The sequence below is a fragment of the Paramormyrops kingsleyae genome, chromosome 6 (genome assembly GCF_048594095.1).
Source record: "Paramormyrops kingsleyae isolate MSU_618 chromosome 6, PKINGS_0.4, whole genome shotgun sequence".
Lineage (NCBI taxonomy): Eukaryota > Metazoa > Chordata > Actinopteri > Osteoglossiformes > Mormyridae > Paramormyrops > Paramormyrops kingsleyae.
In genome coordinates this window covers 1,147,137-1,171,378 of record NC_132802.1, presented here as the reverse complement: position 1 = coordinate 1,171,378, position 24,242 = coordinate 1,147,137, and the positions used below count along the sequence as shown (strand labels likewise).

Here is a 24,242-nt window from a genome sequence, read left to right as displayed (position 1 = left end):
GAACATTAGATGTGGACATGCAGTTCCCAACCAAAAATATAGTGTAAAAACGGTGAATTGCATGTCTTGCATGCAGTTACCTGTAAAACTGAAACAAAGTCTATGTAGTTTTTGTAATGCCAAAGATTGCCAGTATTTTGAAACCTGGTGCACTTTGATTGACTGCATGTACCTTGTGAACTGAAAACATGCATTATTGTTTGACAGAATAATTTCATTTTGAGTCAGATTTCCAGTGTTTTGGTAAAGTTAGTGTGCGCAGAGAAAGGTGTATTGTATTTTGAAATGAAGTGCTAGTATATGTTTAACAAAATGTGTTTTTGAGAAGAAAATTAACCATTTGGCCAATTGTGTTTTGTAGGTGTGTGTCTGTGTTAAGTGTTTGGAAAAAGTATCTGAAGTATGGGTAAGCACTTGTTAGCGATTGAAAAAAACTGTAATATCACACATCATCCAGCCCTATAATATACTACAGCCGTTTTTCAAGTTGTGATGCCATTCAGCGCAGAACTGCATCAAGTTCCTAGTCTGGGCAATTTATGAAGTCCTTCGCAGTCCATCCAACCTGCACTGCATAATGATTTGTCTCATTATGTGCAACGTACAGATCTCGTCAGTAGATTTAATAGGATTATTAGCGAGCGTTTCATCAGCAGGTAGACTGCCTGTTCACTTAGCTTTGACCGTAACACCAGCTTACGGGGAAGTGAGTGTGGGGTACACAAGCTGAGGACTCCGGCATGTCTGCTTCCAAAAGAAGAACCCTCAGCCCCGAAATCACCTGTGACAGGAAGAGCCCGCCATGGCGTACACACCGGGCTTTATTTGGGATGGTTACCAAAAGCAAAGACAGCATATTTTTGTATTTACACAACAAAAGCTTGTACTCTGTATTCCGTCTGTGACAATAGCAGAACTAACTGAATAATTATATCTCCATAGCAGATTACACACCAGATTACAGTCATAGACATTCATATGTAATATATAAGAGTGACCCCCCCCCCCCCCATCCTGATATAATGAGCATTGGCACGTTCAGGCGAGCTATCGGCGAGGCTCAAGAGCAGCATCATTCCATACGCTCTGGAAATGTGTGCTTTTACAAAGAAAGGTACAAAAATCACCCCAAACAACAAGACACTACACCTCTGCAAGAAATCCTCCATTGAGATGGCAGAACTGACCTCCAGTGCGCTCTACTTCCCCCCCACCACAGGGTTTCTGTCCCCTTCTAAATGACAGCTCAACTACGCCCTCATGAGCACGGCTTATAGTACAGCACACGCTTAGGAAACTGTGCCCGCCTTCCAGGATGCCCCGGGAGGAGTGCTAAGAAGTGAGGCGTTACCCTGGCTCTGCCAGTATGGTCCAATGGGAGTCCTTCAACATCCCACGGCTGAAAGCACACCTGGTCCACGGTGATGCCACCAGCCGGACTTTTAACCGCAACCCATCCTTCCTGCACAGTCCTTTACAAATGTTCAGTCACAGAGCAACGGACACAGCGCTCAAACACACGTCGTCATTCAAAGCGATAAAGTCAAGACTAGCCACTTACAATAGTGAGTTTGCGGCCCGTTTCGAACATACGGAACACAGAACACCTATGTGATGACATTGTATACATATGTGTTTGTTTTAGTTTTTCCAGGCACTCTGCATTGCTTTACTTTCAGAGTGATTCTGCTTGGGCTTCGTGTTGGATACACTCAGTCAGTCAGAGTGACCCACATCCGTACAAACATGCATCTGGGCAGGTCTGGCCAAGCTGAACCACCGTCAAGCTGAGTTTTCAGCACAAAAGCCATCCAACCTGGAGGCAAAGGAAAAGGTGAGGTCAGATCTCTCTGTGTCTTCAATAGAGATAAATATCTGATCGCGAGACAGGCTTTATTGTGCAGCTCTCTGCACTAGACAGAACATTTGGTGGATCTTCATGGGAAATCGCTAAAGGTATTGTGTTCATTGAATACTGATTTAGCTGGAGTTCTGTTGTAGCTAATGGGCTTTTTCTAAGGCTGCACGTCCGTAAGAGCTCTGTCTGGGTCAAACTAACTAAGGCTATAATCAAATCATGTCTGGGGGCCTTTCTTGCCTTTTGTGTATAAAAACTGCATTACTTAAGATCGAAAGACACTAACTGTTTACAGACACCTTGGGGATACACATCCTATAAGAATCTCAATGAGAAAAGAGAACAAACTATTTATTTGGCTCGTGTTTGTCTTGCTCAGTCTGGAATGTTCAGTATTTTTATGGGTAATTATGTGTTGACATCCATTAATTTCTACATGCTAGTATAACAATATTTAAGTCTGTCTGTGTGGGTAAGTGCTCTACTATGCATACAGACATGCATTTGTGTGTGTGTTTATGTGCAGGCATGCCTGATCAACCCACTTACTCTTGCTCTGTCCTGCTCATACCGCCGTGATCACATGACAGAGCACACGCCAGTCTGCAGTGACTGCATGGTGTCATGGGTTCCAATGGTCATGGTGCTGTAGCTGAAATGGGAAACGCGTTGTGAGCCAACCAATCACCAGCAGTGAGACCTCAAAACAATGCTATATATATACGGATCCACAGAAACAGTGATTAACAAAGGTGAAGAGTCTGCTTAATGGCGCTTATCTTCTCTACGCACTGGCAGGGTGCCCCGTTGAGGCTGGTGGGCTCAGACCGATAGATGTGCCGGTCCTTCCCGACGACGCTAAGGCTACGGCCCGGTTCACTGTGGCTGCTCCTCAGTGCATAGCAATGCTCTTTGGTCTCTTTGGGCCCCAGAGGAAGCGCTGTGTGGCTGTCCGGTCCAGGTTCCAGGTCCTCGACTTCCAGGTCCCGCTGGGTCTCCTCAGGAGATGACAGATCCACTATCTCAACGTCAGGGACTTGCTCGAGGGCTTGAGCGCTGGCGGCGAGGGCCTCACAGTGGGCCAGGTGCAGCTTCTTCAGGTGGTTAATGGCCACGGTGGCATTGAAGGCTTGCTGCAACACACAGGGGCCACACAACATTTTCCAGACACGTTCAGGAAGTTCTCCGCTGGGAAAGAAAGCAGGAAGGCTGTTTGACGGTAGGGTGTTTTCGTCTAGTTGGGAGCTGGGCAGTAGTGTTTTACTGTCAAAGGTATGTCACCATAGCAGCAGTAGGGTTATGTAGGGATATATACTGTCAGCTTACGGTGTCAAAGCCTGCCCCTCACCTTCCACTTGGACTTAGCGAAATTCTTCTGGATCTGCTGGCTGACGGACTGGTAAATGTCCTGGGTGCGGGCCGTTTCCCCTGTAATCCTAGGGAGGGAGGCGGGCAGGAAAAGACATGGGTCACTCAAAACAAGATTAGGCTGAAGACCACCACCCTACTTCATGCTGGTGTAATGCTGAGTGAAGACTGGAGGGATGTATCACATTGAAAGATCAGCGTATTATACCACCCAGGGAAGGGTGAAGGACCTATCAGTCATTCTGACAATGCAGCATCTGCGTGTCCCACTCCGTGCCGCTGATGGACGTGTCTGATCCCGTCGTCATTGCGGGGACTTACCACAGGTGTCGGAGGGCCTGCTCTGGGGTGTAACGCATCTTGGGGTTCTTCTGCATCATGTTTCGGATGAAGTCCTTTGCTGGCAAAGAGAAATAACAGGCCAGCAATCAGCAACTGCACTGTCCCCAGGTTTCTCAGCCTGAAAGAGGCAGTTCACCCCAAAACTGAAAAAGATCTGGTGGGGCTTTAATGCTACCTATACATCTCGGTTGTTCTGTTGGGACTTGCCTAGTTTTGGCAATATCAGCTGTCGGTCTTCTCACAAATATAATGGGACTGAATGGCATTCAATCTGTGGTGATTAAAGCACCAAAAAAAGCCTGTTGTGTGGAGTTTGGTAGAAGAAAATAGTTCCTACATTAAATTGCTCATTACAGTCTGTGGATTATCTTGAGTAACCAGGTCATGATTTCTGGTAAGAGACATTGTTGTTCTGGCACTTTAATCATCACAGAAAGAATGTTAGATGGATAGATAACACTAAAGCCTCTTCAGTTTTGGGATGAACTGGCCCTTTAACACCTGCCAATGTCTCTACATCACATAAGACAAAATTTACATAATAGATACAAACTATCTTTCTTGTGACTGCCAGGAACCCTGTATGCCCAGCTTGTGGGGGGAGCTGCCACAAATGGCTGATGGGGGTGCAGAACACTTACCGGAGTCAGAGATGTTATCCCAGAAGGGCGAATCAAACTCGTACTGCGCCTTCATAATTTTGGAGAAGAGCCGGGTCTCTGTGTCTTCATAGAAGGGGGGGTACCCACACAGCCTGCAGCGGGGTGTGAAAGAATTGAACAGAAATAAAGAATAAAAAATAAAGTAGAAACAGTGACTGAACTAAATAGCAAAAAATAAATATAAATAAATAAATAATTCATTACACAATAAAGAGCGACACCAAATGTTACAATACAGTTATAGTAATATTTTACTCTTTCAAAAAATGTAGCAAACATGTACAGAAATCTTTCTTGTATTAGTGTATAGGCTCATGAACCATTTGCTGTATTTTTTAACCCCACTAGGTGGTGCTGTTGGTTTGCTTTGGGGGCATGTTTTTAATCCTTTTTTTGAACAGAGTACCATCAAGTGGGGTCAGAAAATATAGCAAATGGTTCTTAAAGCTTCGTTTGGCCGTCACTACAGATAGCAGGATGCAAACCAGCTGAACAGTGTTATGTTTACACATATCATTTGTATTCAGACTGTGGGGGCTGCCTGTTTCCCATGAACACCTGCCACAGATTAACCCCAGTTTAATACGAAGCACGTTTGCTGTTCCCCGGAGGTAGAAAGTTCAGGTTCAGAAAGTACAAATCCAGACCAAGATTTTGTTTCAAACAACCAGTTGAGTACTCTGTGAATGTGACTCTTTATACTCAGCTGGTTGGTTGAAACAAAATCTTGTATGGGATTGTACTTTCTGAACCAGAACTTTCCATCTCCGCTGTTCACTGCACCACTGATACTCCCAGCTCTGCGCCTGCCTCTTCCACATGCCGTACTCACAGAATGTAGGTGATGACGCCAATGGACCAGCAGTCCACAGCCTTGCTATAGGGTTTCTGAGCCAGAACCTCAGGGGCTACGGGTAGCAAAACAAGCGGATTGGTTATGGAATTATCTGTATAGCCAATATCCAAAGTAACCTGCAATTCTTACCAATTTATTTTACTGGATATATGATCATATATGAATTGTTTTTCTCTAAGTTACTCTCTTAGCAGTTATTATATGATTTATTGACCATGTATGTTATACATCTTGCATTTACTCTTAAGTGTAATTTTTTTCATGAGATTTGAAGCCTTCAATCACCATCAATTTCGCTATTAAGCAAAATAAGCAGACACAGATTAACCCAAACAGGCTACGCTTACAGGGTCTACTCCAGCTTCAGTGATCTCCCTTCACCTCCCACTCATTCCAGTTGCACTCCATACCCACGTATCCTGGTGTCCCACAGGCAGTAGACATGATACCGTTGTCTTCCATCTTGGACAGGCCAAAGTCACTGATCATGATCTTGGAGTTCTCATCTGTGTTGTAATACAGCAGGTTCTCTGGCTGCAGGGACAGCGAGAGGCCAGTCTGCAGTTTCAGTCCTTTCCATTACATTAAAGGCTCAGGAGATGCCAAGACAGAACTTGGATGTCCTTTATATTGTTTGGATTGAAGCGCCTTGTGTGATGGGACAAGAGCTGCAATCTGAGCTGACAGCCATTGGCTGTAAGTCTGTATCCTTTTCAGGTACCTTTCACTCTGCCCCTTGGTATGAGGCTGTTTTTAAACCAGATTTTCTTGTTATTTCAGAGGAAGCCACTGGCGGTGAGCAGACACACACATGGCCCTGATCATTAACAATGCTCGTTCTATGAGGTATCCATGGCAACAAGCTGCCCTGACTTAAACCCTCACATGTTGGTTCTAGCTGTGCACGTGTCTACAGTTGCAAGGGAGCACCTTCAAGTCACGGTGCACAATGCCGTTCTTGTGGAGATAGCTGACTGCCTGTAGCACCTGCCGGATCACCAGGCTGGCATCCTTTTCTGTATAGACGCCGCGCTCCAGGATGCGGTCAAACAGCTCGCCACCAGAGACTCTGAGGGCGAAAAGGCAATCAACATGCACAGTGCCCCCTGCAGGCCATCCTAAACTCAGTCCCCCTCAAAACTCAAACAGATGTCAAGTGCCCGGCTTGATATATTTGCCCTCAAACTCTACAATGATCCAGTTTTACATTAATGTGACCACCCAAAATCTAGTGCAAACCCCCGAGAGATGTTCTGCGTAAACTGGCAGGAATCTGGATTGCTGCGAGGATTGCTGGGATTGCTGCGAGGGAGTGGTGTTGAGCTGCAGCGATTGTTTGGGATTGTTTTTTTGGAGTGTTTTGAGTGTTTGTGTGCTTTACCTGTTTACGTGGGTGGCTGTTTATTTCTATTTATTGTTCTTATTTCGGTCAGCGTGAGTGCTTGTCTGTCCTGTCTGTTAATCAACAGCGCGATTATTACCGACAGAGAGCTGCGGGTGTCGCGTGCGCGGCGTTTTTCTGTCCGCGTTTAAACTCCGTAACACACACCCGCGGGGCGATTATAACTAATAACATCTAACGTCGGTATCGCTACCAAGCGTCGGAAAAGGACAGTTGCTCCTGAGCTTTGCTCGGTCGCCAGTCGGGGCCGGGAGGACATTTTCCACTTTTTTCCCGCTCCGGCAGTAGCTAGCCTGCTGTGAGGGGGTTTTTGTGGTTTTTCGACCTCCCAAGAGCAACTTCGATTTCGCCTTGTTTTTAGTTCATACTTGGTTCAGGCAGAAGTTCTTCTGGTAAGTAGTAGTAAGTTTATCAGGTTTAAAATTTTTAATAAAATAATAATTAAGTTCCGTTTTAACACAAGTAATAACTTATTTTAGTGTACTCCGCACGTTACTGCATTTATTGTTACGCAAATTAATCTTTATAGTTAAATACACTATATAAATTTACTGGGCTGGGAGTACGGGGTCATAGTGAGTTAGTTAATTATGGGGCCAGCTCAGTGTTGCGTTTGCAAGATGTTTGCCCTTCTGGACGTTAGTGTCCAGTCGGACTTCATCTGCGAGCGATGTAAGCTAGTGGACTCACTCATGGTCAAGGTTCGCGACCTTGAGGAGCAACTGGCTCGCATCCAATGCAACAGTGAGTTAGATGAGCTAGTTGATACGCCGTTTAGGGAGACGGTGTGTACGCCACTAACGGGGGGGAGGGAGAATGAAGAGCAGAGAGGTCGAGAGAGCTGGGTGACCGTAGGTCGTAGACGCAGGAAAAGGCGTACACACGTTACAGAGGCGGCATCACCTGAGGTGTCTGTGTCTAACAGGTTTCAGGTGCTTCCAGCTTTAGAGCCGGAAGGGACTGGGGAAGCAGGTGGGCCCTTGGGCACTGAGGAGCCCCCTCCCCCCAGAAAGAGGGAGGTTGTGGTAGTGGGGGATTCAATTATTAGGGGAGTAGACAGTTATGTGTGCACGCGTGATAGAGGGTCCCGTACGGTGTCTTGCCTGCCTGGTGCCCAGGTAGGAGACCTTCCAGATCGTGTGGACAAGCTTTTGGCCCCAGCTGGGGTGGATCCAGTTGTCGTGGTGCATGTTGGCACCAACGACATAGGCAAGGGTAGAAGGGCTGTTCTGCAGGATAAATTTATAGAAGTCGCCAATAAGCTTAGAAGCAGAACGTCCATGGTGGTATTTTCCGAAATACTCCCCGTGCCACGCGCAAGTGAGGCTAAGTTAGCTGAGATAAGGAGATTAAATGCGTGGCTAAAAGGATGGTGTAGGAAAGAGGGGTTTAGGTTTATGGGGCACTGGAGGACCTTCTGGAACAGGTGGGACCTGTTCAAGCCGGATGGGTTGCATCTGAACCGGAGGGGAACCAGTGTACTGGGAAGGCGTATTTGTAGAGTAGTTGAGGAATGTTTAAACTAGGGACTGGGGGGGCAGGGAGGTTAGTTAAGTATGTAACTGGGGGGAAACGGAAAGCCCAAAAAAATCATATTATAAGTAGGCACTGTAATAAGCCTACCCTTTGTTGTCTGTATTTAAACGCCAGGAGTATTAGGAATAAAATTCATGATTTAGAGGCTCTTATCTCATCGGACTCTTATGATATTATAGCAATAACTGAAACGTGGTTGAGTGATAAGGATGGACAAGAATATAATATGGATGGTTACACATTGTTCCGTAAAGACCGTATAGGTAAGAAGGGAGGTGGTGTTGCAGTATATGTAAAGGAAATCTTGCAGGCAAGGGAGCTTACTGATATAAGTAAAAGTACGGAAGCTATATGGGTAAAATTAGATGCTACAAACTCAAATAGCCTAATTGTCGGTGTTTGTTACAGAGCACCCAATGTAGCTGCTGAGGAAAGCAGATTGTTATACAGTGATATTAGGATTATGAGCAATAAAAATGATGTGGTAGTTATGGGTGATTTTAATCTACCGGGGATACAGTGGGACATTGTTGCTGGCTCTTCTGAAAATGAACTTGAGATGGTGGAATTAGTACAGGATTGTTTTTTTACTCAGTTTGTTAACACCCCTACCAGGGGAGATGCCATTCTTGATCTTGTTTTGTCTAATAACCAGGACAGGATTGGTAAATTAGATGTTTTAGAACCACTTGACAGTAGCGATCATAACATGGTTAAATTTGAGGTTAAGTTTAGTGCCCGAAGAGCAAAGTCCAAATCAAAAATATATAATGTTAGGAAGGCTAACTTCAATTGTATGAGATTAAAACTAGAAACCGTGAACTGGATGGAGTTAAATAACAAAACTGTTGAAGAGGCATGGGAATTTTTTAAAAGCACGTTATTGCAAGTACAAGAGGACTTCATACCTGTTTCTAGCAAAAATAAATCTAGGAAATTGCAACCTAGGTGGTTTAATAGGGACATAAAGTATAAAGTAAGGAGGAAAAGGGCTTTGTTCCAGAGATGGAAAATAACTGATGATGACATAATAAAGCAAGAGTATCTAAATCTACAGGCTGAATTAAAAAATGACATTAGACGAGCTAAAAGGAATGTCGAAAGGAAGATCGCATTGGAGGCTAAGGATGACGTTAAAAGTTTCTTCCAGTATTTTAACTCTAAAAGAGCTCTAAAAGCTGAAATTACTAATCTGCAGGATAGTAAGGGTCTTATAATTGAAAACGACATTGACATAGTAAATGAGTTCAATGATAGTTTTGCACGGGTATTCACTGTCGAGGACACTAGTAACTTACCAGTTCTTATTACTAATTCAACATCGTCTATAACTAATATATATATAACTGAAGCTGATGTTTTGCAAAGCCTAGCTAAGCTCAAAATAAATAAATCACAGGGCCCTGATGGCATCTTACCTATAGTGTTAAAAGAGATGAGGGATATTATTTGCCGACCCTTAACATTACTGTTTCAAAAATCCTTATCTGAAGGTGTGGTACCTTCTGATTGGAAGCATGCCAACATAACGCCCATTTTCAAAAAAGGGGATAGAAGTAATTTGTCAAACTATAGGCCAATCAGTCTAACTTGTATAACTGGTAAAGTTATGGAGGCTATAATCAAAGAGAAAATGGTAGATTACCTGGACTCAAATAACATTTTGAGGGATAGCCAGCATGGATTTAGGAGAGGTAGATCCTGTTTAACAAATCTGTTGGAGTTTTTTGAGGAAGCTACTCAGGAAGTTGATGATAAGAAGGCCTATGATGTCATCTATTTAGATTTCCAAAAGGCTTTTGATGTTGTTCCCCACAAGAGGCTCTCACTTAAACTCAAAGCGACAGGTATTTTAGGAACTGTAGCGACTTGGATTGATAACTGGTTAACGGATAGGAAGCAGCGAGTAGTTATAAGAGGCTCGATGTCACAGTGGGCCTGCGTTCATAGTGGGGTACCGCAGGGTTCAATTTTAGGACCACTTTTGTTCCTAATTTACATAAATGATATAGACACCAATATATACAGTAAACTGGTGAAATTTGCAGATGACACCAAGGTGGGTGGTGTAGCAGATACTGAACTAGCGGCTCAGCAGCTACAGCGGGATCTTAATTTAATTAGTGACTGGGCTGACACCTGGCAGATGAAATTTAACATAGACAAATGTAAGGTACTCCATGTAGGGAGCAGAAATATAAAGTACAGGTATTTTATGGGACCTACTGAAATAAAGGTAGCTGATTATGAGAAAGACCTTGGTGTGTATGTTGATGCTTCCATGTCTCATTCTCGCCAGTGTGGGGAAGCAATAAAAAAGGCCAATAGGATGTTGGGGTACATCTCCAGGTGTGTGGAGTTTAAGTCAAGGGAGGTAATGCTAAGATTATACAATTCCTTGGTGAGACCTCACCTAGAATATTGTGTACAGGTTTGGTCACCATATCTTAAAAAGGACATAGCGGCCTTAGAAAAGGTGCAGCGTAGGGCCACAAGAATGATTCCTGGTCTTAGAGGAATGTCATACGAGGAAAGGTTATTTGAGCTAAATCTGTTCAGCCTCAAGCAAAGGAGACTGAGGGGGGACATGATCCAGGTCTATAAGATTCTAACAGGTTTGGATGCTGTTCAACCGAATAGTTACTTCAGCATTAGTTCAAATACAAGAACTCGTGGCCATAGGTGGAAATTAGCGGGAGAACATTTCAAACTGGATTTAAGGAAGCACTTCTTTACACAGCGTGTAGTCAGAGTATGGAATAGTCTTCCTGATAACGTAGTGCAAGCTGAATCCTTGGGTTCCTTTAAATCAGGGCTAGATAAGATTTTAACAACTCTGAGCTATTAGTTAAGTTCTCCCCAAGCGAGCTCGATGGGCCGAATGGCCTCCTCTCGTTTGTATAGTTCTTATGTTCTTATGTTCTAATCCAGATCTAAACGTATTAAGTAACTCAGCTGAAGCTCAGCACTCACAGCTGCATGAGCAGGTAGTAGTGAGAGCGGCTCTCGTAGATGCCCTCCAGACCCACCACGTTCTCATGCTTGATTCTGGAAGAGAAACAGGCAGCGACGCTCAGACACGAACCTCTGCAGCAGAACTGCAGCTAAACACTACTGCAGGAAAATGAAAGCGGCGCACATTTAACCTTTGACCTCTGGCATCTTCCCTTTATCTGAGATGGTGCCTGCAAAGCTCAAATCCAATGGTTTTCTTTTAATCCTGCCACCGAAACAAGAGGACCAGACCCCTAGGGGCAAAGGAACTGGGGGGGCGGGGGGATGTATATGTCCCCCAATATGTAATTTGAATTCATTCACCACCCCCCCAAAAAGCAGACCTTTCAATTTTTTTTTTTTAATTATTAAGTTGTGCCCCCCCCCAGTATCAAACATTCTCATAGGCTATTGCTGCCCCCCAATAAAATAGCTGCCTGTTCCCCTATCACCATGACATAGCTATGATCACTATCCTGACTGACAGAGTGATCAGAGTGTCTTTAAAACACATACAAGTATATTGAAAAATATACAGCGCCCTCCACAATTACTGTAAAAGGGGTTAGAAAAAAATCCACTTTTTGGTGAAGCAGCGTCATGTCAAACTGAAAAATTGAGAAAAATCCAACCTTTCATTAACATAAATTTATTCCAAGAAAAAATATCCTTCATCAAGAAATAATTATCTTTAACAAAAACACATGTGCCACAATTATTGACACCCCTGCTTTTAATACTTGGTATAACCTCCCTTTGTCAGTATAACAGCACTGAGTCTTCTGTAACATTTTATAAGGTTGGAGAATACAGAGCAGGGCATCTGAGTCCATTCCTCTAACTGAATCTCTCCAGATCACCCAGGGTCCGAGGCCCTCTCTTCTGCACTCTCCTCTTCAGCTCAGCCCACAGGTTTTCAGTGGGGTTCAGGTCATGGGACTGAGATGGCCATGGCAGAAGCTTGATTCTGTGGTCAGCTAACCACTTTGTGTTGATTAGGATCCCTGTCCAGCTGGAAGATCCAATGACGGCTCAGTTTTTGTTTCCTGGCAAAGGCAGCCAAATTTTAATTTAAAATGGTATTTCATGGAGTCCATAATGCCATGTACCCTAACGAGGTTTCCAGGGCCTTTGAAGGAAAAACAGCCCCACATCATCACAGAACCTCCACCATATTTTGCATTTGGGATAAGGTTCATTTCATTATAGCCATCCTTCTTTTTACGCCAAACCCACCTTATGTTTATTGCCAAAAAGCTCCATTTTTGTTTCATCAGACCATGGACTTTAGTTCCAGTCAAAGTTGCAGTGTTTCACAAACTCCAGGTGCTTATGTTTGTGGTTAACTGACAAAAAAAAAAACATTTCCTGCCATACCTTCCGAATGATCTGTTAGCATGATGGGGGCATCTGATAGTTTTTCAGAGACGTGGTAACCCCAAGATTTTACTTGGTCTTGTAATTCACCAACAGTCATCCTTGGGGATGTTTTTGCCTCTCTTATGATCCTCCTCACTGTATGTGGGGGGAAAATAAACTTGGGTCCTCTTCCAGGCAGGTTTGTAACAGTTCCAGTTGTTGTCCATTTTTTTATTATTGCCCTAACAGTAGAAATGGGCATTTTAAGGCAAGTAGCTATTTTTTATCACCCGTCCCTGACTTATGAAGGTCAACACACTTCTCCATCATTTGGTTTGTATGTTCTCTTATCTTTCCCATGTTGATGGATGACTAAGGGAATTAGGGCTCTGTGTCACCTCATGTTCGTATCCCTGTTAACCAGGAAGTCATGGATTACAGCTTGAAGGTTCCTATTCACTCCAATCAGCTCAAAGATGTACAATTTACAGGGGAAACATGCTTCAGTTACATTGTGTTCACTATAATTTCCAGGGGTGACAATATTTCTTGATGAAAGATATTTTTTTCTTGAAATAAATTTATGTTAATGAAAGGTTGGATTTGTCTCAATTTTTCAGTGTGACATGAAGCTGATTCACCAAAAGGTGGATTTGTTCTAACCCTTTTTACAAATCTTTACAAGGGGTGCCAATAATTGTGGAGGGCACTGTATATAACAGCATATTCTCATACGAATTAATTGGTGTGGCCTCTCTGACAGAATAATTCAATGATTGAATCTCAATAGCACTTAATTAGTACCTAATAATACTTCTATGTGGAACAACAACACAATTTGAAATTTCATTAAAAATGTATCAGGAATCATTTTAATGGCAAACTAGCAAAAATGGCCTCATTACCTCCGTAAGACAGCAATCTCATTCTCGAGGATGTTGTCCCTCTTTGGCTTCTTCTTCACACACTTCAGGGCAAAGTGCTTGCCTGTCTTTCTCTCCTTCACCATGAACACCTCAGAGAAAGCGCCCCTATGTGGACAGGCAGATACACAGGCCAGCTGAGAATTCAGCTCTACAGTCACACATGCAGGGCTGCAGGCCTGAATCCAAATGAAAGAATCCCTTAAACATTAAGCGAGGTAACCAGCTCTGTGAGGGATCATTTCGCAGCCCATTGACTAACTGAACTGCTTCACTTCAACAGCCCCATCACATGAGAGAGAGAGAATTATGCTGGTTCTACTGACTTTCCTTGAGACAGTCTTATAGTCACATGATTTAAAATCACTCTTTAAACTGTTTAAATGCAGTATTATTTTAATATAAAAAAACAGAAGCCTTTTTGTAGCATTTTTTGAACAAATATAACATGTGACCTATATTATACCCAGTTATTATTTACAAGGTTGAATATATTTATGAAGACTTAGCAGCAGTAGGTATTTCATATAAAAATTGCCTCCCATCCAATTTCCGGCAGCTTATCCCATATAGAGCCATGCAGAGCAATAACATAACAATGCTGAACTGTGAAAAGGGTAGAAAGTGTAAAACTAAACCCCACATAAAAATCCCAAGAGGGACAGTGTGGCTTTGCTCTGTGTATATATAGCACCATACTCTGTGTGTACACCACCCTCAGCTAAAAGCTATGCTAACTGGGGCTTATCATCGCTATAATCCCATAAATAATGGAAACTGAGGCATAGAATCATAAAAAACCAACCCAACCAGAATTGACATGAAGGGCAAATGACTGGGACACGTCCCTAAAAGATATCAGTGCAGTAATAATCGACTGGTATAAGCAGGGTGAAACGTTAGACATGACATTTACGACTACCTTGGTTACTTCTGTAAAAATGCATACAATACACAGAATGTTTGAATCACAGGCATAAGGATTATTCCAGAAAGGCAGATTTCCGTATGGGTGCCTTTCATTACCCTACATTGTTAGTTTGACTAGATAACCTTCATTTGACATAATCACCTAGGACTCTTTCACGGGAGAAACAGATGCCTTAGATATATTGGTTTTAGTCCCATTTAAGCTTGGGGGTGGGAGGCTGTATTTAACATTCTGCTCTAAATCTGACAAGCAGCGTACAGATGAACACGCCGTGCAGAGCGAGCCGGGCCTGTTACAGCTGCCCGCTGCACCTGCAGACACAGCATATGCTGCTGGATACTGCAGGATGACAATAATCTCAGAATGAATGCAGACTTCATAAATGTCATAGATACTTTTTGCCCTTGAAAATAATTCACAAATGAAATAAACTGGTTATAAATATATTCCTATGGTAACAGTGTAACTGTTCTATTAAACACCAAGGTCTTCCTATTGTGATCCTGGCAGGGCGATTTCTTTGTGTGGCCAAGAGGATACGGGTATGTATGTGAAAACTGGCACTTAAATTCAGAGATATTACTACAGAGGAGTTATCATTCATTACTGTGAAACATACCATAGTCAATGTTGAACTATATCAAGACAGTTGCTGGCCAATAATAATAATAATAATAATAATGAATTATTATTATGTCCCCAGAGATGTTCAACTGCTCCTTCATTCATATCGGGAGACTCAACACGTGACACTTGCTTCAGACCAATGACACCAGTCCGACGGGTCCCTGGATTCATATGCTTTCTCAGTATCCTGGCATCCCATAACTGTGACACAATCAGGACTGACTAGACCAAGTGATGTTAAACCACCCCTCCCCCCATCTTAGCCTGTACTAGATGTACTTTTTGTTTTGGTAACTGGAACACAGTTAATCAGTTTGCTGCACCCCATGTACCATAAGGAAGAAGGAGTAGTACATCTCAGTCAGTGGCTTTCAATTACTCTGCACCAGCCATCCAAGCCTTGACGGGCCTCTGCGATCAGCACCCTGCGTGTGATTCCAGACCTGCTGTCAGGTAGGCAGGTCTCTCAGCAGTGAAAAATCCTCCGCATACCCAGGCCTGCTGTCAGGTAGGCAGGTCTCTTAGCAGCAAACCATCCTCAGCATACCCAGGCCTGCTGTGCACGGAAGCCCCAGCAAAGCTGTATTTCTGTAACACTCTGACTGGTGTGTAAGGTTCGCCAACTACTCCATATTGCCCAAATTCACTTAAACTCTTCCTCTTACCCGTTCTTCCTCTGAATCTCCAGGCATCCGTCTGTCTGTTTAATTATCATGACATAAACATGCCACGTTGGCACCACAGTACTGAAAGGGTTAATCATAAACTGGCCACTTGATATGCACGTTCATGGTGGGGAAAAGACCTGAATCAGTTTAGATTACTACACCAAATGTGTTTTAATAAAGTTTCCACTTCTTGGCTTAAACACTTCAGTCAGTATCTAAATATGCTCACTAAATGCATGTTGAGGTCGTCATGTTTGTTCGTGGTTGCCGAGGTCTAGCCTCAGGGGGGCAGTTTGAAAATGACGTGCTCTCGGGCAGATTAGACAGCCTAAGTGTCCGTGCTGTTCTCTGTGCTGTGCAGGATGTACATCGACATGGGGAACAGCCTTTGGCTCAGCAGCTAAATGCATAAGTGGATCAGTCTCTAAATAGGCAGACGAATATACTTCCACAGAACGATCTCTGTTAAAGCCACCTGACATGCAGGAACTGTAAGTACATTAATTCATTAGACTGCACCTGAACACAGTTAGGGAGGCAGATCCTGATCCTGATTTCGATAACCCCATGGTGAGGGTAGAGTTTTATAATGTACTCAGTACGCCATGTGACCACTGATCTAAAACAAAACAAGCTGCATTCATCCCTCTACCCTGGGTGTGAAACACTGCATTTACACTGCTAATTCACAGGTGACTGGCTGTTTCCCAGCCTTCCTGGACGGGCTGCTTCCCATTTGACACGGGTCCCTGTGTGACCAGTGACCTGTAAAATGAAGGCAGCTGATACTCGCTGAGGCTGGGAGCCTGAAGATCAGCCTCAGCCACTCAGGACATCTCTGCGCCTCCATATGGAGGGGCAGAGAGCCCACAACCACCTGGGACAAGCGCACATCCACTTTTTTTGGCATTGCTGTTGCAATCATCTGGTCCCATGGCACTCGTTAACTTCCTGAAGGAATTGAAAGTACCTGAGACGATATTTGAGATTTTTCTTAAAGTAAACTACAGAAAAGTAGCTCTTCACGGGGACCTGAATCTGTACTATGTCTGTACATTCTCCATGCAGTGACCTGGTTCTGAGATACAGGATGTGCAAAGATCCACTCTTACGTGGATCCTATTCCTGAAAAAAAGAGCCCATTCAGCTGTACCAGAAAGTTACAGACCTCCAAGGACACCTGGGCTGACTGGGCAGTGGGCTGACAATGTTATGTACGTTCCAGGAACCAGTGGCTTCAGACCCCATGAGTCAGTGTCTCTCTGGAACTCCGTGAGACACGGCAAACAAACAGGCAATGGCTGCAACACAAGGCTCGCTTACTGCGGGAAGATGTTTGCTCGTTCACTCTTCATCATCTTATAGTTTTCGCCAGATTATTTCCTCGATGTTTTTTTCACGCTTCTAAAATCACTGACATGGTGCTAGATAAATAAAAATGTATTATTCTAATCAATCTTAATGAGAATGCTGTAGAAAACCACATCCATGGATCATTTCTCTGTCATTATGGTAACACATACACAAAATACAAGCCTTTTTGCATTTTTACTTTTTTGACTGCAGTCTCAGATTTTTTATAAAATCAAAATTCCCCCCCTGGGGACTGAAAAAATGGTCACATCAAAACAACAGATTTTTTTAATCACATTGTGGGGACATCTGGTCCCCACAAGGTACAGTAATATATACATAACCCACACAAAAACACACACACACGCAGCAGACTACACACCAGCCAAACGATCTCTCGTAGTAACTGATAATCTTACCATCTGCAATGCCCCTAGGTATCCGTATATTCCCTATGACCAGAGCAATTAAAAAAACAAAAAAATCAGCAAACCTGCCTCCACGACTGAACTTCCCCCCAGCCACCTCCCCCCCCCCCGGCCACCTCAGGGCAGGAAGGTCAAGCGTCTTCTCATTCACAAACCCAAGCATGTCGCCTTGGGAGACCTGACCCTGCAATAGGATGTAATGCTGTTGTCTAATACTCTGCTTGGGTTTGGTGACATACTTATTGTTTACTAATAAGTTATGTCCATGCTGCTTAACATCATGCTTGGACACCTGAGGCGGCTCTAAATAAAGGATCCAAATGAATTCTAAGGAAATTAATGCAACGTAACTCCACCCAAATGGTAGCGCTAATGCATTCCCTTCAAGTACTGGTGCCGTTGTGTCATCACAGCTTGAACACACCACTGCATGTCATCAGTTATGAACTTTGCAATCCAAAAGCCCCCCAACAAATGTAACTCCCCTCTAACCCAGCTTAATAATTGCCCGCTCCCCTGTGAAAATGCCCAGCATCTGGATGACGTTGGAGTAGATTAGCATCTTGTGCCTGGCCAGAATATCCAGCAGCATCTGCAGCTCTAGTCTCACTGGAGGCAGCGCGTAGGTAGATTTCTTAGCTGCTTACAGCTCATACCCAAGAGCATTAAGTAGAACATAGTGCTGGTCTGGAATCTGAGGTCAGACAAGGTGCAAAAGAACATCTGCCCACACATACAGACTTCTTAAGGTCTAACTGGGACTCCGGTGGAGTACATTGGTTAACAAACCAAACGATTCCACTCCTGGGATGTAGTGATGTGTCAGTCACAGTCGAGCTGGCTCCTTAAGTCAATGATTTTCTGTTATGCGTATCTATAGTCTGTCACCTACATAAATATGGATTTTATGAGCCTGATCAAAGAGTTTTATGCCAGAAAAACACTATAATATGAAGAACTTGTTTTACATTCTTTTGTAAGTTGGCCCTTTCTGTAAAGATGCCCGCGGTCTGCGGTATCTATGCTTAATATGTCTTCAGTGCACATTGCTGTAGATGCACTGGATCAGAGTGTAATGTTTTAAGGTCACGCCCACTGCGATGCCTTTATTCACTGAGGTCTCTGTTGGGCTCTTTCTGGCTGCTGCATATGACCGACGTCAATGTGTAAGCTTGCCGGTCTGTTCTTCTTATGGTGTGGCTGCTCTCCTTTGATACAGCGGCACCTTCTCCGTGACTTTGTAGAAATTATAGTTACTAATATTTAATAGTTAGTTGTTCTATCATTTTGGGGAGTGGGGGCAGAAGAGGGACCTCCAGAAGGGGGAGCTGCAGCTTGTTATTCCTCCACTGTGCACAAGGACCCGACTCACTGCGTTCAATGTTCATAGTGAAACTATTTGAAAACATTCAATATAAATGAAACATTCAATACACAAGTATATGTTTTATGTTTTTTCATTGATGTTTTTATATCAAGCATAAAGTAAAATAATGGTGTTATGGAAATTTTAAAGCTTAGTATAATTACATTGATTAATTTAAGTGATATATCTGCACAATTACCAATCACAGGTTAAAACATTGCTAAATTTGGCTTGATTATAAAAGCCAGAAGTCGTACTAAATGGAGAGCCGTCTGGAAGCTGAAAGTGCCGACTCTTAATGCCAAGCTGAGCCACATGATCTCGCTCACTAAAACAAGCCAGAATTTACATCACTGCTGCGATGAAGGATGCTTTACGTGAACCAGTCCAGTTTATTATCTGTCTAAGGAAAGTAGCAAACAAATAACACACATTCTAGGAGCAGAACACAATAATGCTTCTAATAAATCACCACTCTTATTGACAGTTATTTTTTCATCAATTATGGCTCCTATTAATTATTCACAGTTGATATGCTGTCAAGTTATCAAAGCTGCTTATAACCCTGAATATGGGTTTAAAATGTCACTGGCAAAGCAAAGGCCCTTATTGTCTTACGTCACAGTTGAGATTTGCTTTAAGTTGGACACATTTTCTCGCAGTGAGGAATGCTGTGACAGAGACGTGCTGGCTAAATGGGAAAGTTCTGCTTAAGGGCACCAATTAGGTGATTTCTTTTAGATTTTCAAAAATGCCATATGTATAATACAAGCAATTTAATAGCTCAGAATGGACACTTCCTGTTTTGTCTGATAATATTGGATTATCTCCAAACTCATGGCCTGGCAGGAGCGAAGGCTGCCAGAAAGAGGAGTCAGGTATGACTAGCAACTATCGACCCAATAACACGAATGCCGACATTACCAACTGAATGTGCATCTCATCCAGGCCAGTCTTACATGGGCATACTGAAACAACTGTACTGCTTAAAATGCTAAAATGAACAAATAATGTATTCAGCGTCATGTAAAATACTGTTTGTGTGCCTTAGGACAGATTCTGGAAGAAGAGGTTACAAAACATCATTTGCATACCTAAAGGTGAAAGAATATGCAGATTAGACATTGTATTTACAGTATGACATCACCTTTGGGACTCTCATTTAAGGTGAACTCAACCATGTGGCCCCTTCCATGTGATGGGAAAGGAGACCTGAGAGCTCTGTGCTAATGGGTTACAGGCTAGAAATGAGGAGGACCTGCACTTACGATCCCAGGACTTCCATGAAGTCAAACACATCCTGGATGTTATCGGTCCTCTTCTTCCACTCGTCAGATTCCTCTTTGCGTCCCATGTCGACCTGAGCTTCAGCAGGGATTTCTGAGGGCAGGTGTGAGAAGGCAGAATGAGGAGTTTAATAGCTGATTTGCTGAAAGAGGAAGCAGCAAGCCTCCTCGAACAGAACCTTACTGAGAACTCCACTCCAAACTGCCACCAAATACAGACCTGAGGTAACAGAAAACACTGGAGCAGTTGAAAGCTGCTCTGCTCATCAGAGAGCAATTAACCTTAAATATGTCCAAGATGGAATATTGAAGAGGATTAGTGCACTTAATGACAGCAGATGACCGAGGGCCGAGGCAGGGATGAGCAGGGGAAGCGCTCATGAGTTCGTGCCCCTATTCATAGGATCGTCTTGCTCCTGTTTAGGCCGGGTAAGTGCATCCACAGGGTTTGCTACCATATTCTACCTACGCTCCCAGTACAAGGCGCATCTAGCTCAGCCTCCCTCCATCCAGCCGCCACCCGCCTCCAGAGCAGTGGTTTCTGTGGAGGTCACAAGTGAGACGCAGCCTCCGTCCTGCAGCTGGTCAGGTCAGCCACTGCATTAACGGTACATTCATGACGCGCCAGCTGTCAGCTCCATCCCTGTGCTATATGACTGACACAGCCTACATCTTCCATGCTTCCACAACAAACTAAAACAGACAAAAACCTGGCCTGCCTGTATTTTTGCACACAAACATTTCCTTGCATAAATACTTTGCTAAGTCTGGCCTGGCCTTGTGCCCTGGGTTGCACCACAAGCCTGTATTGGATAAGTGACTGGAAGATGGGTGAGTAATTGATTTATACAGCTGTGCAACAACCAAAAAGCACAAGAACATCCATCTACAATAATTCTTGTCCCACCTGCATTTCCCTTCCAGGAGAATCACTGGTAATATCACAAATGCTACTTTTTAGCATATCACATATTTATAAAAAGAAAAGGCAAGTATTGTTATAAAAGCTACACGTGATTTACTCTATCAATAAAATAATATATTAAAATAAAAACAAACTCGGGTTTAATATTCACTATAAATACTCATTGACAATAATCAGTAATTATTAAATTTGAATGCATGCCCTGCGGTTTCCGTACTGGATATGTGGTATATAAGATGGAATAACTGATGTTTGTGTATAATATATTGTTGCATACATATACACATACACACACACACACGTAATACAATAAAAGGTATTTAAAAGAGAGCACACGTATGACAACAACTGAAAAGTATTCCTTAAAATGTCCAGAAATATCCACTTTACATTTCTTCTCAAAGTATAAATAACAGAAAGATAACACAACTTGCAGCGTTCACACCAAAACAGCCACGCACCTAAATCTTTTATATGGCTTTTATTCCTTTTACCATGAGCCCAGGGTTCGCGTCAGTGCGCTGTAATCCCGGCCAGCAACAGGAAACTGCGACTCAGCGCCGGATCAGCCTGCGTCAGCTACACACAGGCTTGGACGCCGCAAAGCGTGCAAGGTAAAATTGGATTTCATTTTTATATAGAAAAAAACATCTTATTAAAAGAATACTTGGGTCCGTATTTTTCAGACTTTTTTTTTTATAAATAACGTGGCTATTCTGGCTTTCATACGCATTTCAGGTATGTTTTATTTAACCAAACCGAGTTTTCTTTGCAGTTAAGAGCCTGATTAATTCAACCACTGGTCTTCGTATGTTAATTTCCCGATTTTTTAAAGAAATAAGTGTTTAAAATTCCGACATACCTTACCTTGAGTTGAATAACAACTCCATCTGCACCTTTCTGTTCTACCGATGCAACTGTTCCGGCAAACGCAGGGGCAACAGCGGCAGAGGATTGCGTGTGAAAACGGGAGGGAGCGGTACGTCGCTCTTCTGGACAACGACATAGTGCACAAAGTGCCAAGTGGAAAGTAAACTGCTTAAATGTGATCTGCGGCTTGCGTTGCGCTCCGTCAACATCCACTGACATCGGCAGAAACAGTCGAAGTGTCCCGTGCGAAAACGATTCGCTTGCACATCGAAGCACCATCAATCAGCTCAAACGTTGTTTTGCCCGAACACTGCCGTTCACCACGTTGTCCGCCTTAATGATGTACCATCTCGGTGCCCTGTCGCTGATCACCACTTTGGCGTACGTCTTACGCATGATCCCACGGACTCTCTAAATCCCATGTTATTAAAGAAAGTGCAATTTACCTTTCAGGAGAGACGAGATCATTTATATATACGTCTATGCAGTGACATGCCTGTAGACTGAAGTGCTGAGACGGGATGATGCGTGGCTAAAAAAGACTCTGCGGACTCACCTGGAGACGTGCGCGCTAATAGACACTCGGCTCCGACTGTCCTGCGTAAAGCTCAGCCAGGTCTGTGGTGGATTACAGTGTCGAGACAGCACAGAAATAACACTGCGGCTAGGAGATACAAGTTCTTGATGCACGGTGGGAGGGACTAAAGGCAAAGAACCTAATCCATGTTGCCCTATCTTCATTTTCACGTCTCTCTGTTAAGTGTATTATACACCCACAGTTCAAGAGAAAGGTGTTTCTTAATCGTCAGCATGTATATCTGAAGTCCATTACGGTTTCAGGCATTATCGTACTGTTTATTGTGTAGAATATGGTAAGGCTGTCCCGGGTCGATTAGCTTCCCACAATAACACAAAAATTATATATATATATGTTGATCAGTGTCCGTCAGAATGTGCCATCGTGTTGACCTCTGACCACAACAAATGCAGGCTCCAATGCGATTAGTCATTTCTATTTAAATTAATTTTGATAGCACTCAGTGAATTTTTATCAGTAAATACTTAGTTCAACCAAAATAATGAATGTGAAAAGCGCTGGTGCAGGAAAAAAAGCTCAGTGTTAATTTAATAACTGCAAGCATTTTGGCAAAAGACGAATAATAGGTTGGTGAACTAAATTAGACATGAGTTCTGGAGATCGGACAACCAACTAGCTCATTCGAGCGCTGTTTGAGGGATGCACAGTGGAAGCTTGACATTTTAAGCTAATTTCTGGAAAATGCGATAGTTGTATATTTATGTCTGTTATACTGGATGTAAAATAACGGTTATAGAATAAAACTGCATTTTAATATAAAATCTAATTTCATATCGGGATGATATCATGTAGCATATATTAAATAAATAACGAAATAACTGCAAGAATAGTGATCGAAGTGTGTGTTTGTTTTTCACACCGTCGCGTGATATGTGCTATAATAATGCCTATAAGCGCCCTGCATCCTCGTCTGTACCAGCAGCCGGAGCGCTGACATGACGCTTTGACCGTGCTATTCGAGCGCATCCTCAATCCCCTTGCGTTGTCATGCCAGTTGCCGGGCAAGGTTAAAGCCTGAGTGTCCTTCCTGGGCGGCTTCGGTTTAATTAAACAAATAAAGAGCGTCGTTTCCTTACTTGCGGTAGTAGGCTTTGCCTACCCAATAATCAAAATCGATGAATATAACCCCCCAATAGTCATGTTTCCCCCTATATGGGTGGAGACCTCAACCTCTCCAATGTTCAGACCAAAGTTACTGATTTGGCTTTGCCTCTCTTGGTCTCCGGCAGGCTCTCGGTATCTTTTACTTTAATTGACATGCTGTCGTAGATAATTTAGGGTGGACCTTGATTTCCAAAAAAAAAAAATCACCACACAGAATAATTCTGACATAATCTGTCCATGAGCGGCAGCGCTGTTGTGTCATTTTGCTGTAGTCCGTGCTTCCTGACATCGGCTCCGAGAGCCTGCGTATGGACTGACAATTAACATGCAGCAGTCATTAGACGGTTAATCTGTACATTCAGAACCCGGAAGTGCACAGGTTGTGTAAGTGGATAATAGGCACATTTTTAACACATAATGGTGAACGTTATGTAAAAAGTAAATGATTGACAAAAATGGCAAATATAACAACTAATGCATGATGATCCTCAAAATAAAATGTATTATGCTTTCAGGACCTTGAATGTTTGGATTCTGTTCTTTGGTGAGTAGGCCTATAATAAACTTTTTTCCACATAAAATTATATGTGACAGTATTTTTCAGTGTCCTTGCTGTCATTCAACCAGGGACACACTTCAACATTGATGTCAAGAGCCTCACAAACTTGGAACAACTTATCACAGTTGATAGCAGATACAGAAGACTGATACAGCATTTGACACTTGCTTGACATGTTCAGTTGGCAGAATAGAAAAAAATACTGTAACCGTGTTATTGTTGTAGTG

At 43.1% G+C, this 24,242-nt stretch overlaps 1 protein-coding gene across 6 annotated transcripts; it reads right to left on the bottom strand.

Annotated features, from left to right (window-relative positions):
- Window positions 1–777: 777 nt before the first annotated feature.
- On the bottom strand, window positions 778–22,442 carry camk1gb (calcium/calmodulin-dependent protein kinase IGb). Of its 6 annotated transcripts, none has more exons than XM_023793456.2 (13): window positions 22,311–22,442; window positions 19,942–20,053; window positions 13,283–13,408; window positions 10,998–11,072; window positions 6,017–6,155; window positions 5,497–5,620; window positions 5,063–5,138; window positions 4,210–4,322; window positions 3,548–3,626; window positions 3,207–3,294; window positions 2,651–2,991; window positions 2,408–2,510; window positions 778–1,816 (listed from the first exon to the last, which is right to left on the bottom strand). In XM_023793456.2, the coding sequence occupies exons 2-12, from the start codon at window positions 20,025–20,027 to the stop codon at window positions 2,438–2,440; spliced, it is 1,320 nt and encodes a 439-aa protein (XP_023649224.1). In that variant the 5' UTR covers window positions 20,028–20,053; window positions 22,311–22,442; the 3' UTR covers window positions 778–1,816; window positions 2,408–2,437. The 6 variants fall into 6 exon arrangements, with proteins under 6 accessions (XP_023649224.1, XP_023649223.1, XP_023649222.1 ...); XM_023793455.2 differs by lacking the exon at window positions 22,311–22,442 and adding an exon at window positions 22,201–22,291; XM_023793454.2 differs by lacking the exon at window positions 22,311–22,442 and adding an exon at window positions 21,752–21,890.
- Between the last annotated feature and the right edge of the window lie 1,800 nt (window positions 22,443–24,242).